Source organism: Malaya genurostris, chromosome 2 (assembly GCF_030247185.1).
Source record: "Malaya genurostris strain Urasoe2022 chromosome 2, Malgen_1.1, whole genome shotgun sequence".
Classification (NCBI taxonomy): Eukaryota; Metazoa; Arthropoda; class Insecta; order Diptera; family Culicidae; genus Malaya; species Malaya genurostris.
This window is the reverse complement of record NC_080571.1, coordinates 172,249,373-172,266,572: the sequence shown is the minus strand read 5'-3', so window position 1 is coordinate 172,266,572 and position 17,200 is coordinate 172,249,373. Positions and strand designations below refer to the sequence as shown.

The window sequence follows — 17,200 nt, the reverse complement described above, 5'->3', positions numbered from 1 at the left end:
ACAACCAACGGGTAGATTTGGAAGATCAGTAGTTAAAATATGATACAAGGTTGGAGCTACGCTCAAACCCTGCGGAACACCTGTTTGTACGGGTAGCAGTTCTGATAGCTAACCTGAATAGTACGATCAGTAATTTTGAAACATTTTGATCAATATTAACTTTTCGTTTGAGTGTTTGAACAGAATGATTTTACAAGGATAATGTTTTAATATTACTATTTAATTCTGTTATAAGTATATCACGTCACTATACAAATTCACTATGTATCTCACGAAACTATAAATCTTGTATAATAAACGTCACATCACATATACGCATTTCGAATACAATTTATATTCTTCTTCAGTGTGATAGTTCCTATTTATTTGATCAAAATACAAGGATAAATTTTTTAATATTACCATTTAATTCTGTTATAAGTATATCTCGTCACTATACAAATTCACTATGTATCTCACGACACTATAAATCTTGTATAATAAACTAAACCATCACACTGAAGAAGAATATAAATTGTATTCGAAATGCGTATATGTGATGTGACGTTTATTATACAAGATTTATAGTGTCGTGAGATACATAGTGAATTTGTATAGTGACGTGATATACTTATAACAGAATTAAATGGTAATATTAAAAAAATTATCCTTGTATTTTGATCAATTAAATAGGAAACTGGAAATCAGACATTTTCGCTATTAAACCTTTGCGCCAAACACTGTCGAATGCTTTTTCTATGTCTAGAAGAGCAACTTCAGTAGTAGTTTATTTGCTTTTATCATGTTGATTGAGTAGTTGAATGTTCATGAGTTGATGAGTAGTTGAATGTTCATGACGAAATTCAAACTGCTCTGGTAAAAAAATTAAATTCTTATTTATATGAGACATCATTCTCAACAAGATATGTTTTTCAAAAAGTTTACTGATAGAAGAAAGTAAGCTAATTGGTCGATAACTTGATGTTTCTGCTGGGTTTTTATCAGGTTTGAGGATAGGAATTACTTTAGCGTTTTTCCATCTTTATGGGAAATAAGCTAAAGGAAAAAACTTGTTGAAAATTTTAACCAAATAATTATTTAACATCACTGTTAAATTTTAAATTCATTATAATATTATATGCAAATTGTCATCCAATTCGAAATGCTTAAAAAAGTGATGAAGTCGAATTCATTCGGATAATCATTCGAAAAAGTTGATTTTATAGGTAGATCATTTTATTTTCCGTTATATCGCCTAAATCGACTTCGTTTAAAGAAGCGAATGGCATTGAAAGAATATTGGTAGATAGATGTCTACCTGTTAAGCTAGTGTAAGGACTGTTTCTGTCACAAAAATTCAGGATTATTGGTAGATGTAAGATGTGTGTAGGAACTGTCTTTATTTAGATCAAGGTGTGTATACCAAAGGTTAGCTTAAGATAAACTTATTTCTAAAGGGAGTGCTATTATGTCACATGTTACATCTTTCCTTTTTCAATTAATTAATAATATACAAAATCGGGATGATTCGTCTTTTTAACTGTTCGACCAGATCGGGTTGTCCCAATGTTGCCATTCTCTTGAACACCTGTCAAGTTTTTCTCGGAATCCCTGCGGGAAAGTGTATCGCTGTGACGTTTCGCTTTGCTTTTCCCGCTCTTCACTGCTGTCGCATTCTCTACTGTGGGATAAACCTCCGCTAATATTGTCATTCGCCTTACGCCGACGTAGATGGTGAGAATTTCTTCTTATTACTCTATGTCCTTCTGAAACTAAATAGGATCTATCCTCTTCCAGCTCCCGAAGCACTTCTGCTGGCGCCCACCGATGCGATTTCGGATCCTGCACTAGAACTTTATCGCCTTCCGAGAATCTTGGTGGATCTTGTGCGCCTCTATCTGCATAGGACTTCTGCATTACGTGGAGTGTTTCTAGCATGCAGCAGGGCCAGATTAATATCTGATTTATCCTCGAAGCACTTCTTTAGAATGTTTTTGGCCACCTGAACGAATCGTTCAGCCAAACCGTTAGCACGGGGAAAGTGTGGACTTGAAGTTTGGTGTTCGAAACCCCACGATTTCGAAAACTCCCGGAATTTTTCTGAACAGTATTGTGGGCCGTTATCTGTTTCCAGAACTTGTGGAATCCCATTGATTTTAGCTCACGAATGACATTTCCAGATGTTGCTTCTGCCAACCGCTTGAGATCAAAGAAGTTAGAGTAGCTATCCACGATGAGAATATAATCGCCGTCACGGAAGTGAAACAAGTCTGATGCAACTGTTTGAAATGGCAGGTCCGGAACTTCTTTAGTAATGATAATGTTCTTTACGTTACTACGCTGATGATGCTGACACACGTTACATCCCTCGACCAACTGCTGAATATCTCTGTTCATGTTTATCCAAAATAAAATTTGTTTTGCTCTTCTGATACTACTTTGAACGCCTGGATGACCACTATGCACTGTTTCGAGCATCTTCTTTCTTAGCGTGTTTGGAATTACGACCTGATTCGATTTGAAGAGAATACCGTCATATACACTTAGCTCATCTCTGAAACACCAATATTTCCGTATAACCGGCGGGACATCTTCTTTGCTATTAGGCCATCCATTCAGTACCGTTTCCGTCAGGAGCTGCATTTCTAAATCCGTTTTTGTGTGCTCTCTTAGCTCCGAACCAGCTTTCTTAGACATTTGCAGTATTACGTGAACTTCCAATTCCTCCTGATTTTGTTCTTGTATAGGATTTTTTACATCCCGACTCAAAACGTCTGGGATTGGAATATCGCGTCCTTTTTTGTAAACCACCTTCGGGTTGTACTGAGAAATTTCAAGTCGAATTCTTCGCAATCTCGGTGGAGCTCGGTCCATGGGCTTTTTAAAAATTGACTCCAAAGGTTTATGGTCCGTTTCGACAATAAGTTCCTTTCCATAAATATACTGATGGAACTTTTGACAGGCAAATCTGATAGCGGCTGCTTCCTTCTCGATTTGTGGATAGTTCTTTTCGGCTACAGAAAGGGCTTTTGATGCATATGCTACTGGCCTTTCATTTTGTATTAGAACTGCTCCTAGCGCTTTTGAACTGGCATCGACTGACAAAGTGACTGGTTTGTTGACGTCGTAGAATGCCAAAACTGGTGGTGAGATCATCAAATTTTTAATACCTTGGAAAGCCTTTTCTTGTTCAACCTCCCAGACCCAGGCCGCATCTTTTGCCAGTAACCGTCGCAAAGGTTCAGTAATTTTTGACAAGTTCTGTACAAATTTTGCAAGATAAGTAATCATTCCTAGAGCACGTTGGAGTTCTTGCTTGTTCGCTGGTGTGTTTAGTCTCCGCACTGCATCCAATTTATCTGGATCTGCACTTAAGCCATCTTTGGATACCAAGTGACCCAAGAACTTAGCTTTTGACGGATTGAATACGCATTTCTCCTTGTTCAATTTAAGACCCTTTTCATGTAGTCTTCGAATGACGTTTTCTGTAATATCCTTCAATTGAGATAAGCTTTCCGCATGAATGAGAATGTCGTCCATCGAATATTCAACACCATCGAGTCCATCTAGAGTATCTTGCATGATTTTCTGGAATACTTCTGGAGCAGAAACTGATCCAAACGGAAGCCGCTTGCAGCAATATCGTCCCCAGGGTGTTCCAAATGTCAAAAACTTTGCCGTACGATCAGTTACCGGGATCTGCCAAAAGCCCTTCGTACAATCAAGAATCGTGAAATACTTCGATTTTGACAATCTGGTAGAGATTTCTTCGATAGTACTCAATGGATGATGACGTCGCAGTAGGTTTTGGTTTACCTGAGAGGGATCAATGCAGATTCTTAGTTTTTGGTTACGCCTTACTAAAACCATTGCGTTTACCACTGGTGTTGGGTCATGAATTCTTTCAATGACACCTAGTTTCTCCATTGAATCAAGCTCTTTTTTTACTGCATCACGAATGCTATGCGGCATATGTCTCGCTGGTCTCATCTCCCACTGTGGGTTATCGATCAAGTCGATGTCATAAACGTAGTTTTTTACACAACCCAGACCATTGTAAATATCGTTGTCATTGACCTGCACATCATTTACTCGTGCTATGAGCTGCTGCGCTATGCACGTTTTTCGCCCCAGTATCGGAGTGACGGTTTCCTCGACTTTCTTGAATGAGATTCGGCTTGGTCTTGTTTTAATATAACATAAAGGTTCAGCCTCGCCCAAGACTTTCATTTTGTGATTTGAAAATGTGACTAACCATTTCGTATTAGACTGTTTCAAGGGAAGTAATTTAAACCTTTTTGCTAGACCCAACGGTAGTACGTTACAATGAGCACCAGAATCTAGCTTAGCAGAGAATGTTTTGCCTCCCACTCTCACTGTCTGGTACCAATCCTCGCCTTCGGTCTCGATAGCTCCAATGAATAATTCCTCCTCTGAATCACTGTTATTTTTTCCGATATCGTGTGAATAGTCGGTTTTCTTACGGTATTTTGGATTTTACGTTGTGCGGCGAAGTGTCCCTTGCGGCCACAGGATCGGCACTCCTTTCCATATGCCGGGCAGGAGAATTTCTTATGTTTTCTCCCACATCTTCCGCACTGTATTATTTCTGTGTCACTGTTATCGTTTGATTTTTTCTTTAACACTTTTACTGCGTCAATTTTTTCTTCGGCTATCATCGCTCTGGGACTGCATTGCAGTTAGTTCATGGTTGCGACATAATTCAGTCGTCTTTTGCAAGGTCAACTCGTCATTTAGCAGTTGGGGGACCAATTGTAAGTATTTCACGCCAATAATTATCCTGTCTTTAACCAATGAATCGTGTAGCACACTAAAGAAAAACTTCTTAGCTTGTTCCTTCACTCTAGTAACAAAACAATCAAAAGATTCGTCTTTGTTTTGAACGATCTTATTGAATGTATAACGCTCATATGTTATACACGACTTTGGAATGAAGTACTCTTTAAACTTTGCTTTTATTAGCACTAACTTATTCTACTCTTCTGGTCGCAAATTAAACGTGTCGAAAATCCTAATGCAGTCCTCACCAATCGCACTCAGAAAGGTGGCCGATTGGACTTCTTCTGATTTTTCCACCAGCTGCGTCGCTGTTGCGAACCAATTAAACTGTCGTAAAGCTTGCTTCAAATAGAATTGGAACAAAGACAATTGCCTGTATTTCAGTTATTTATTATTGTATTCAAGATCTTTTTTTATACAAATGTAGCGTTTTCTTCATACTTTTAAGAAAAAATACGGATAAAATTATTCGTCACGGTTTTGAAGGAATTCTCGAATTTTTCCTGTAACACGGCTCAGTAGGCGGCGCACACCTTCTTCGTCCATCGTTTTAGCTATCTTATTCCACCAGGTCGTCATCTGATTGATGTCTTTGACAACGTTTCCCTTTGCCTTGAGCCTCCTCTTCATGATTGCCCAGTATTTCTCAATAGGGCGGAACTGGGGGCAGTTGAGTGGGTTAAGGTTTTTCGGAACAAACTGGACCACTTTCTCTGCATACCATTCTTAAACGGCTTTGCTGTAATGACAGCTTGCCAAATCTGGCCAAAACATTACAGGATGGTCGTGGGATCGAATGAACAGCAAAATTCGTTTTTGGAGACACTCTTTTTGGTATAGTTCCGATGTCATTGTCTTATTTGTAACGAAAACTTTCGTTTTTTTGCCGCAGCTGCAAATGCCCGGCCAAATCATAAATTTTCTTGCAAATTTGGCAGCAAAAACAAATTTAAATTTGGCTGGAACATCCCCCCGAGCCGTCGCCAAGTAAAATTTTTGACCTGGCATTTGACCGAAGTCAGCCTTGACACAGGTTTCATCGTCCATCAGAAGACACCCGTTGAACTTGGTCAGCACCTGGTCATATAGTTTCCGAGCACGAATTTTGACCACACTATTCTGTTTCATGGTCCGATTTGGCTGTTTGCTAGCTCGATACGACTTGATTCCTTCCCGGAGTCGAGTTCTCCTCACGGTACTATGGACAGTACCGAATTTTCTGGCCAAATCACGGTCCGAAAGATTAGGATTCCACTTAATCGTCTTCAAAATCTTACCACGCAATTTCCGGTCGTCAGTTCGACTCCGACGATCGGGTTGAGGCTTCCGAATCGTCGTCAATGTTTTCTTATACCGTTTGATAACGCGCCATTCGGTATTTCTGGGCAATTTCAGCTGTTTAGCTAGCCTAGATGCAGACCACAATGGATTTTCCAAATACCTGTGCACAATTTTTTTTCCCTCTTTCGGCTGCCATGTTGATTGTTTACAAAGTACAGTCGATTTTCGGAATGTCACAAATCATACGTGAAGCTGACAAAATTCCCGACACGTGGGCACCAAGAGCTTCCAAATCCGTCCACCAGGAGCGCCACAATATGAGCAAAAGTTTGTTCCAATTCTAAATGAAGCAAGCTTTACCCAAGATTTCCATTGTGCTGACATGTTTTCACTCAAAACCAACGCTTTTGGTGGTTTGAGTCCCGCTGCTGGTAATGCCGCCATTTTGTTACAGGAGTGAGATAAACCGCTGCTGTGAAACTATACTATTATTTTAGTATAAACATCGAAATTTGGTGTATTGCGAGCGTGAAATTAAAAAAGGCATTTTCTGCTTCTGATTTTAGTTCACTGGTCTCTACCAGGTAGACTTGTACAATAGATATCACCGTTACTCGACGGAACGAATAAAATGCACTTCTGACACCATGTAAGATGTGTGTAGGAACTGTCTTTATTTAGATCAAGGTGTGTATACCAAAGGTTAGATTGAGATAAACTTATTTCTAAAGGGAGTGCTATTATGTCACATGTTACAGTAGATAGATGTCTACCTGTTAAGCTAGTGTAACTGCCATTAGAAGAAGATGACTTGTCTGATCTACCTATTAATAAATTGTTTTCGTTAGAAGACGAAATTTTGTTTTAAGGACTGTTTCTGTCACCAAAATTCATCTTCACTCGATTTTGAAGATCGAGCATTCGAATTTAAAATATTCAAATAATTATTTAACATCACTGTTAAATTTTAAATTTATTATAATATTATTTGCAAATTGCCATCCCATTTGAAATGCTTTAAAAAGTGATGAAGTCGAATGCATTCGGATGATTATTTGACAAAGTTGATCTTGTAGGTATCATCTTCCGTTATATCGCCTAAATCGACTTCGTTTAAAGAAGCCAATGGCATTGAATTTGGCATGACTTGGCCGATCTAGCTATTAACATAATAAATTGTTTTCGTTAGAAAACGAACTGGAATAGTTGGATTTATGATTTATATCGCAATTTGAACATGAAAATTTATCAGTCGTTTCATTCATTGGACAAACGTCTTTCGAATGCGATTTACCGCAATTCAAACACTGTATATCCATATGATAATTTTCGGTTCCATGGCCGAAGCCTAGGCAACGACGACATTGCGTTAGGTTTGCAATACCATTATACCGTTTATAATGTTCAAAATATATTTTAATGTTTATGGAAATCAAATATAGATTGATCCACGTTACACGTATTACTTAAAAAAACAGAAATTTACTAACCAGTGCCGAAAAAAAAGGTCTTCTTCACAAACGACAACATACATGGGTGACCTAATGCTCCGCCAAAATAATTATAGATGTCGCCACTGCGCACAATAGCTTTTTCAGTTAAACTACACTGCTAAACGGCCGTTCGGCCAACTAGCCCCGGTCTCCCCTATAACATAATCTATATATATATAAAAATGCAGAGATCATTCTTTGTAATCGCATCACGTAAGAACGGATGGACGGATTGAGATGCTTTTTTTTTTGTTTGATCAGTTTTTACCCCCACCGGGTTCGTACATCAAAAAAATTAGGAAAACTTACCGGAAAAGTGGGAAAAACCAGTAAAGTTATTTTGTATGGACAATGGAATTTTCCACTGAAAAAGTCGCCAATGATTGCTAGATCAGGGATAGGTAGGTGTTTGGCGCGCAACGAGTCGCATAAGTGCTTGACCGTCGAAGTAAAGAATACTAGATCGTCGAATAAATTTTTTGGCGCGCAACGAATAGATTTGTGAGGAGATTTTACATGCATGATTGATTCGTCATTTGGAAACACGTGCCTAATAGGGTATCAAAATCATTACTTGCCAAATGACCTTATGGTGGAATGCACATGCACATATAGTAGATGTAGTTAGATGAATAATGTTGGCCATCGTGGGCGTGAGTTGAACAAATCAAATAATGTAACGATTTTTTTTACGTATCAATGATAGGATTCTGCTGCTGAAATAATGAGTTCAGATGAAAATATTTTCCTGGCATTTAGCATGCTGAAATTTGATCAGCCGATTCGGGTAAGTTTTCAAGAGTGGTTTACTTCAAAACGGTCTGCTTAGGATGCACATATACATGACATTTATTTATGAAATGTTTAAAACGACAAATGTAACAATGAGAGATTCTCTTTGTTTATTTTCTCTTTCGATTATTGCGAAACATTTCTGCTTTTTGTCGGTAATTTATCCAGTGCAGATTCAAAGATGATAGCTTTGGTTATTATTATCGGTAAATAATTTGAGTGAAGGATTGCTAAGAGTACCGTAATAATCCAGAGAGAAAGTGAACAAAGAGAATCTCTCATTGTTACATTCGTCGTTTTGAACATTTCATACAGATTTGTAAGCTGCTTAAGCCAAATCATTTCATTTTCAGAACTTTTAATTACTTGACGGATTACCTTATGCGAATCATGAATATCATATCTGAAGGAGAAATCGTGGCATGTGAGAACCATTAGTTGTGAGATCTGCTGTTTTGTACATTGGCTTTAACGATAAGAAGAATACTGGTATAATCACTCCTCATGTTCACTCCGCTAGAACAGAATATTGATTCTCAGGACTGAATACTAAGCAAAACGATGTGGTGGCTCGACGAATGAGAAGCCTTTTGATACAATTCTTGAACGAATCCAGCGTTCATGTCAAAGTTAATGGAATCAATATTTAATAAAAGGGTAATTTGAACTTTCGAATGCCCAAGAATTTTTCATTTTATCGCTAATTCGTTAATCAAAAATTGATCCTGTCATTATCATGCTACGAACATTCATCAAACACGACTAAGAATAATATCACTAGCGGTGAAGCAGGTTATGGATAACCGTTCAAAACCAATTTATCACTTTCGATAATCCCTAAGGATTTGCTATTAAATTTTTGAAAATTTAAAGTATTCATCATGGTCATCTCTTTTCCATCCATCTGTTTATTTGTTTATTTAGGAGCAAGGGAAAAGCCCGCTGGAGCTGAGATTTTTATTCTCCTTCTCCAGCAGGCATAAAACATTCCCATCTTTTGTATCAACAGATAACATTTGTCCACATGATACATAACAACTATTGATATCGTCCAATTACTTTAATAAAACTAGCGGGAGAAGATTCGAAGAAAACGGGTTACGAGATAAATTGAAATCAAATTCATCAGAGCAAGTATTGAATACGCGAAACATACTCGAAAACGGTTCATTAAGGCCATAATTAGTTCCAGCACGCATCTTTAATGTCTTAGAGAGGGTATATTCTATGTGATCTTTGAAACTAAGTTTTGAATCCAATAACACTCCTAGATCCTTAATTGATGTCTCCCGTTTTAGTACAGCTTGCGAAATAGTGTAATCATACATGGTCGTGGTTCGTTTGCGAGAGAAGGAGATAACGGAGCATTTAGAGGCATTCATAACCATTCTGTTGACGTTGCACCAGTTAGAAAATACATCCAACTGTGATTGTAAGAAATTTGAGTCTTTCAGATCTTTGATGAGATGAAACAGCTTGAAATCGTCGTCGAATGATAGCAGAAATATGAATGGTCCTAGATGGCTTCCCTGAGGAACGCCAGAGCTCACGATGAATGATGGAGTAACGCAGTCGCCAATTTTCAAGGTCGTACTACGACCAGTCGGATATGATTCAATTCAATCCATCATCCCATATGTCAAACCTTTAGTTTGAGATAGATCTACAATCTCTGTTCAATACACTGACTCGAAGGATGAGATGGCAATCGGTGCATTTGTTTAGGTTTTGCTAAACAAAAGCATTGAATATAATTCCACAATAATTCTTGATGATATTTCTTCTTCGGGCTGAAGTTAATGTGTTGAATATGAATTTGTCGTAATTCGTTTATTGTAAGCCAAGTAATCAGTAAAATAATGGAAAGAAACATTATCGTTTCACAACTCTGCTGTCCGAAAACATAAATTAAAAAAAAATAATTTCAGGCGAGACGAAGTTCGATGGGTCAGCTAGTATAATATAATATAGTATAATCTATATATATAAAAATGCAGAGATCATTCTTTGTAATCGCATCACGTAAGAACGGATGGACGGATTGAGATGCTTTTTTTTTGTTTGATCAGTTTTTACCCCCACCGGGTTCGTACATCAAAAAAATTTGGAAAACTTACCGGAAAAGTGGGAAAAACCAATAAAGTTATTTTGTATGGACAATGGAATTTTCCACTGAAAAAGTCGCCAATGATTGCTAGATCTACAATTGATGTTTGGCGCGCAACGAGTTGCATAAGTGTTTGGCCGTCGAAAGAAAGGAATACTAGATCGTTGAAAGAATCTTTTGGCGCGAAACGAGTTGTTTTGTATGGAGATTTCACATGCATACTTGATCGACGCGATTCGAACCACGTGCTTAATTGGGTATCAAAATTGTTGCTGACTGACAAATGACTCAATGACGGAATGCATATGACTGTTCTAGAAAACCGCTGTGGGCAGGAGAAGAAGTTAGTTAGTTAGTTGTTTATTTTAGCCCGGTTTTAACCAGAAGAATAAGTTCAGGTATCATTTACCAGTTAATGAATTATGTTGAATGAAGTCAGATGATAGCATTGGTCAGAATTTTTTCAATAAATCAATGAAAGTATTGTGCTGTAGAAGCGCTGAGGTCAAACTAAGAGATTTTCCTTGCATTTTGTTTTCTAATGATTTAGATTATACTAAGCGCACAATATAAGTGGCAATTAGATATCAATGTTCAAGATGATTACCATAATGGATTGAAACTGCCATTCTAGGTTTCATGTTCTATGAAGAATGTTCACACTGGTAAGATCAGTATCAAATTAAAATTTCCAAGCAATCAAAAGTTTCACAGATAGGATATAGGATATATTTACAAATTGTAAATATATCCTACTCTATCGAATGAACAACTCTAGAAAAGAAACTCTTCAACATTGTGTTAAGTTTATCTATACAAAATTCTGATTAGTGATCATTTTTATCGATAATTGGAATCAAGAGTCACATCTGAAACAGAAAACGTGGCACCTTATATCCATTATGTCGAAACCATAAGATAAGGATCTATGTTGAGTGCATTGACTCATGGGATGAGATTGATTTCCATAATGTATTGAGACTGGCATTTTATATTTTACATACTGTTTTTTTTTTTATTTAATAACATATTTTAAGGCACATTGCGTTAAGCTATAAGATGCCGAGGGCAATTTTACATACTGTCAATTTGGTGAGATCAATATCGAAACAAAATTGAAGCGAAGTCTCTCCAACTTACCAAATGTTCCACAGTATCTGAAAAATATTCATTTTCCTACTACTTTAATTCATGGCATTTTTTGGTAACTTGAACGTACCGAAAAAGTTCTAAGTGAACTTTGCTTGCTGCTGAACAAAAAGCTGCTTCAAAGTTTGTTCTGTTGCGTCGGGTGAACGTTCAAGTGTGAACAATTCCTTAAAGATGGGCTGTTTATAATGGTATTCATTGGATTTGTATGCTACTTAAGCCAAATCATTTTTCTTTTTTACAAACTTTTGGTTACTTGGGTTACTACGAATTGCAAATATTTCCAACTGTATCGAATGAGCGAGCAACTATAGAAAAGAAGCTCTTCAACATTTTGTTTATTTTTTCGATACAAAATTCTAATTCAACACTAAATGCTGATCTTTTTATCTATTTAAATAACGGATTGCATAAATCATATCTGAAAGAGCAAACGTCGCACCATATTCATCATGTCGAAACCATTAGAGAGGGTTCTCTATTCAATGCATTAACTCAGAGAATGAGATGACAATCTGTGCATTCGCTTCCTTTTTGCGTAGTATTGCAAATTTTCATATGATTTTTGATGATATTTTTTTTTGCCAAAGCGAATGTGTGTCACATTTCGTTGATTTTAGGTTAAGTACTCCGTAGAATAATGGAAAGAAGCGTTAACCACATAGTCGTTTGATTATTCTATCGTCCGCAAACATAAATTTGAACAAATTTGGGCGAGACGAAGTTCGGCGGGTCAGCTAGTATAATATAATATAATATAATATAACATAATATAATATAATATAATATAATATAATATAATATAATATAATATAATATAATATAATATAATATAATATAATATAATATAATATAATATAATATAATATAATATAATATAAAATAATATAATATAATATAATATAATATAATATAACTACGGGTACGAGCAACCATAGGAAAGATCGGGTAACGGGGGGTTTTGCCCTCTCTTTACAGAGAGCGAGCCTATCCGAGCGTCTGTTCCCCATGTTGGGGCGGCTCGAAACAGTGTCTGCTCTCCATGTTAGGAGCGGCTGATTACCGTCCTTGTGTCAGTGTGGGACTCTAAACAGTGCTGACACGATGGCCCTCCGGCGAGACAGGAGGTTGGTGCAGGCCTAACAAACCGCCCGGAAAACATATGTTGCGAACGATCAAGAAGGAAATACGACTCGGAGTAATCGGCAAAGACCTACGCAACGAACAAAGGACTACGATTGGAAGCTTGGCACATGGAACTGCAAATCGCTTGGCTTCCCAGGATACGACCGAATGCTGCATGATGAGCTTAAAATCCGCGGCTTCGATGTCGTAGCACTGCAGGAACTTTGTTGGACGGGACAGAAGGTGTGGAAAAGTGGGCATCGAGCGGCTACCTTCTACCAGAGCTGTGGCACAACCAACGTTCTAGGAACGGGATTCGTAGTGTTGGGCAAGATGCGCCAGCGCGTGATTGGGTGGCAACCAATCAGTGATAGAATGTGCGTATTGAAGATCAAGGGCCGTTTCTTCAACTAAAGCATCATCAACGTGCACTGCCCACATGAGACGAGACCCGGTGACAGCTGTCTAAGGCGGGATGTAAACCTCGTCATCGGCGATATGAATGCTCAGGTAGGCCGGGAGGCAATGTACAGGCCCGTAATCGGGCTGGAGAGCCTGCGCGCGGTAACAACGACAACGGTCAACGATGCGTAAACTTTGCAGCCTCCCGAGGAATGGTAGTTTGAAGCACCTTCTTCCCCCGCAAAGATATCCACTAAGCCACCTGGAGATCACCTGATCAACATACGGAAAATCAAATCGACCACGTTCTCATCGACGGGCGATTCTTCTCCGACGTCATTAATGTCCGCACTTATCGCGGTGCCAACATTTATTCTAACCACTACCTTGTCGCGGTTTGTATGCGCTAAAAACTATCAAAACACAACACTCGTCGCACAGGAACGCCGGGACTCAATTTCGAGCAGCTATAAAGCGTTCGTACTGCAGAGGAATACGCGCAACAACTGAAGCTAGTGCTACCAACGGAAGAGCAGCTTGGCGCGGCGACTCTTGAAAACTGCTGGAGGAACATAAGGTCCGCCATGAGTAACACTACTGCAACCGTTCTAGGTACGAGGTTATCAAATCGAGAAAATGACTGGTTTGGCGGCGAATGGCAGCAGTTGGTCGAAGAGAAGAATGCAGCACGGGCGAGGATGAAGCAACACCGCACGAGAGCGAACGAGAAACCATACAGACAGGCGCGGAACAGACAGAAAACGGTTTTCCGGGAAAAAGCGCCACCAGGAAGACCAAGATCGCGAAGCGATGGAACAGCTGTACCGCGCAAATGACACACGAAAGTACTATGAGAAGGTGAACCGCTCACGTAGAGGCTACACGTCACAGGCCGAAATGTGTAGATATATCAGTGGTAAACTTTTCAGGAACGAACGTGAGGTGGTTGACAGGTGGAAGCAGTACTATGACGAGCATCTGAATGGCGAAGCACAAGATACAGAGAACGGAACAGGAATCAATCTGGGTGCACGCTCAGCCGACGACAGATTCCCAGCCCCTAATATGTCGGAGATAAGTGAGGAGATCGACAAGCTGAGGAACAACAAAGTCACGGGCAATGACCAGTTGCAAGGTAAGCTGCTCATACATGGAGGAGAGGCACTGGCTAGAGCGCAGCATTGGATGATTTCTAAGATTTGGGAGGAGGAGGCTCTACCACAGGAATCAATGGATGGAATGGTATGTCGCGACTACAAAAAGGGCGACAAGCTAGATTGTTGCAATTACCGCGCAATCACATTGCTCAAAAATCCTTTGCCGTCGTCTATCACCAATAGCTAAGGAATTCGTAGGGCCGTACCAAGCGGGACTTACTGGAGCCCGCGCCACTACGGATCACATAGTGTCGTCACCGCATCACCTATTCATTGACTTCAAAGCGGTATATGACACAATCGATCGAGTCCCTTCTAATCTCGGAGAGGGCTTCGTCAAGGTGATGGACTCTCTTATATCTTGTTCAATATTGCCCTGGAAGGTCGGATTCGAAGAGCGAGGATCGACACGAGTGGCACGATCTTCCGACAGTCCGTAGTGTTTTCGAAAGAAAGGTACTGAGGACCATCTATGGCGGGGTGCAGATGAAAGATGGAACGTGGAGACGGCGTTTGAATCACGAATTGCAACAGCTGCTAGGAGAACCACCCATCGACTAAACGGACAGCTAAAATCGGACGTCTACGATGGGCTGGGCATGTCATAAGAATGTCGGACGACAGCCCAGTGAAAATGGTTCTAGAATCTAATCCGACTGGTACAAGAAGAAGAGGAGCGCAGCGGGCAAGGTGGATCGATCAAGTGGAGGGTGATGTCAGAAGCATCCGTGCCTTGAATGGCTGGCGACAAGCAGCCATATACCGAGTTATGTGGAGACGTATGCTTGATATAGCAAAGGACACCACAGGACTAGCTTATTTGTGACTAGTTTGCAACCAGAAATTTGAGTTGTTGTAACTAACATCTAACCACTTACGTGACTCAAAAAGCGCAGTTTCTACTAGTTTCTATGTCGGTTAAAAATAAGTTGTCGTTACGTTGTAATGCCATACTGAAATAACATATTTTCCATAACTTGAAAATAACTTATTTTTAAGTAAACTAGTTGAAACTGCCATCAACATTATAAACATTGAATGAATCCATAATGTTTTTCTATAAACAATAAAAAAGACAGTATAGTATTTGAAATTACAAATTTGATACTAGGTATAATTTTCACAACGATTTCAAAACTATCGAGCGAAATTCAATTTTAATTAACTGTTTTTTATGCGCCTTCAATCAAAATCTCTTTATGAAGATATGAACAATAAACAATGAAAAACCCATATGTTCAGAATGCTCAAAATTAATCGAAGTAGAGTGATTTCTCATTATGTTAAATTCATATATCATGGTAATTGTAATATCACAATCGATGTTTAATCTCTATATTGTTTTCTTCGAGTTCAGAATAGTGCATAGAACAAAAAGGACTGTTCTGCCTTTCATTATTTTCGTCAAAAAGTAGTTTTAAAAAAAGTAATATCATGATTTTATTTATATTTTATACACTTCTTGCGACTCCATAGTGTGATCGCCATATTCAAGCCAACAAAAGTTTTTTAGGTTGCACTTCCGTTATCATTACATTGGGAAAACCTCCCGATAGCTATCTGAATCAATGCAGAAATTGTATGTTATAATCTTATAATATTTCAGTTATTGCTACATTAATTAACCGTAACGATTTACATATACGCTTACGTATTTATAATGGTTTCGCAACCTTTTTTCAACTAGTAGCTAAAACCATAGGGGTGATTAAAGATATGTTAGAATCAAGTAACGGTAACTTACAAATGATAGCTAGTTCAATGTTTATGTTATGAAGAAACACTGCCGTCACCTTGTTTCAACCAGCATAACATAAAAAACATATTCGTGCTCTTGTTGCAACATAGTTGGACTAAGTGGTATCGGACTAGTTACAGGTTGCTAATATTGGAGTCAAATAAACTTATTTTCAACTAGTAGCTAGAAGTAGCTACTACGCATCAGAGCTAGTTGTGGATTGCTACTTGTGTAGCTGTTAGGTAAGGTAAGTATTGTGATATGTTATTGATCAACTCGCGTTTTAATTAAGACTGTTTTATTAACCGTTTTCTTAACTCCTACGGGAGACACTTGAATAGAAGTTTAATCGAGAGAGTCAAGAGAGCCCGGGCATTAATTCAAGGCCAAATGTGTCAGGTGCGCGGTCGGGTTATTGATGTTATAACGTGATATAATTGTTTGTTTCATCGCTTGAAGTCACCGAGCTGATTTGTGCACATGAATCCATTACGTGTCTAAATACGCGGGGACATTAAGCTTGATGACATGTGGTGTCCACATGTTACACCATTCCCCTAAAAGAAAATAAAGGTTTTTTAAATCAATTTATTTGTAGTTTCAAGTGTTCCTTACAGACTTTGTTTTAGTAAGTATTGTTACAATTACGAAGGTTTCGTACATACACGGAAAAATTCCATTACCGCTGTTAAGATTAGAAAATCATGAAACCAATCATTTAAACTTCTCATGAAACCATGAGTAATAAGTCTTCTCCTATGAAAATTAACCATGGTCTGAAATTGCGTCTTTTCAAAAAAGTCTTTCAGAAGTTTTATAACCAGTTCCAGTACCCTCTGGGATGTTTGGCCAAATGATTAGTTTATTCAAATTGATGCGCTTTAGTAAATCTTGCACATTTCAGATTGTTCCAGAACTGTTCCCATATAAATTTTTAGTTTTTTAGATAGAATACCCCCAATGGCAAAACCGACTTACCCCAAGGCGATCTGGAATAACACCGGTGTTTTTGGACCATATCAACACCGATTATGGCAGAATGAAATTAAAGAATACCCGGTTTTTCTGACACCAAATGCATCAAGATCGGTCAATTTATTCAGTAGTAACAAATTTTTGAAAAAAAATCGATGAAAATCCCAACCCGAGCGTTTAAGTGTTAATCATAACGTTGCAC

The 17,200-nt window shown here is 38.5% G+C and overlaps 1 protein-coding gene across 11 annotated transcripts in view; it reads right to left on the bottom strand.

Annotated features, from left to right (window-relative positions):
• Positions 1 to 17,200, bottom strand: part of LOC131427388 (calcineurin-binding protein cabin-1-like) — a 1,620,795-nt gene that overhangs the window by 427,961 nt on the left and 1,175,634 nt on the right. The window contains exon 19 of one of the 11 annotated variants that reach the window (XM_058590542.1): positions 16,356 to 16,580. The exons of the other annotated variants lie outside the window; for them this stretch is intronic. Coding sequence (XP_058446525.1) covers positions 16,521 to 16,580 — 60 coding nt within the window. The 3' untranslated portion in view covers positions 16,356 to 16,520. Of the gene's footprint in view, positions 1 to 16,355; positions 16,581 to 17,200 lie in introns of those variants that run through there. 11 annotated transcript variants of the gene reach the window in all.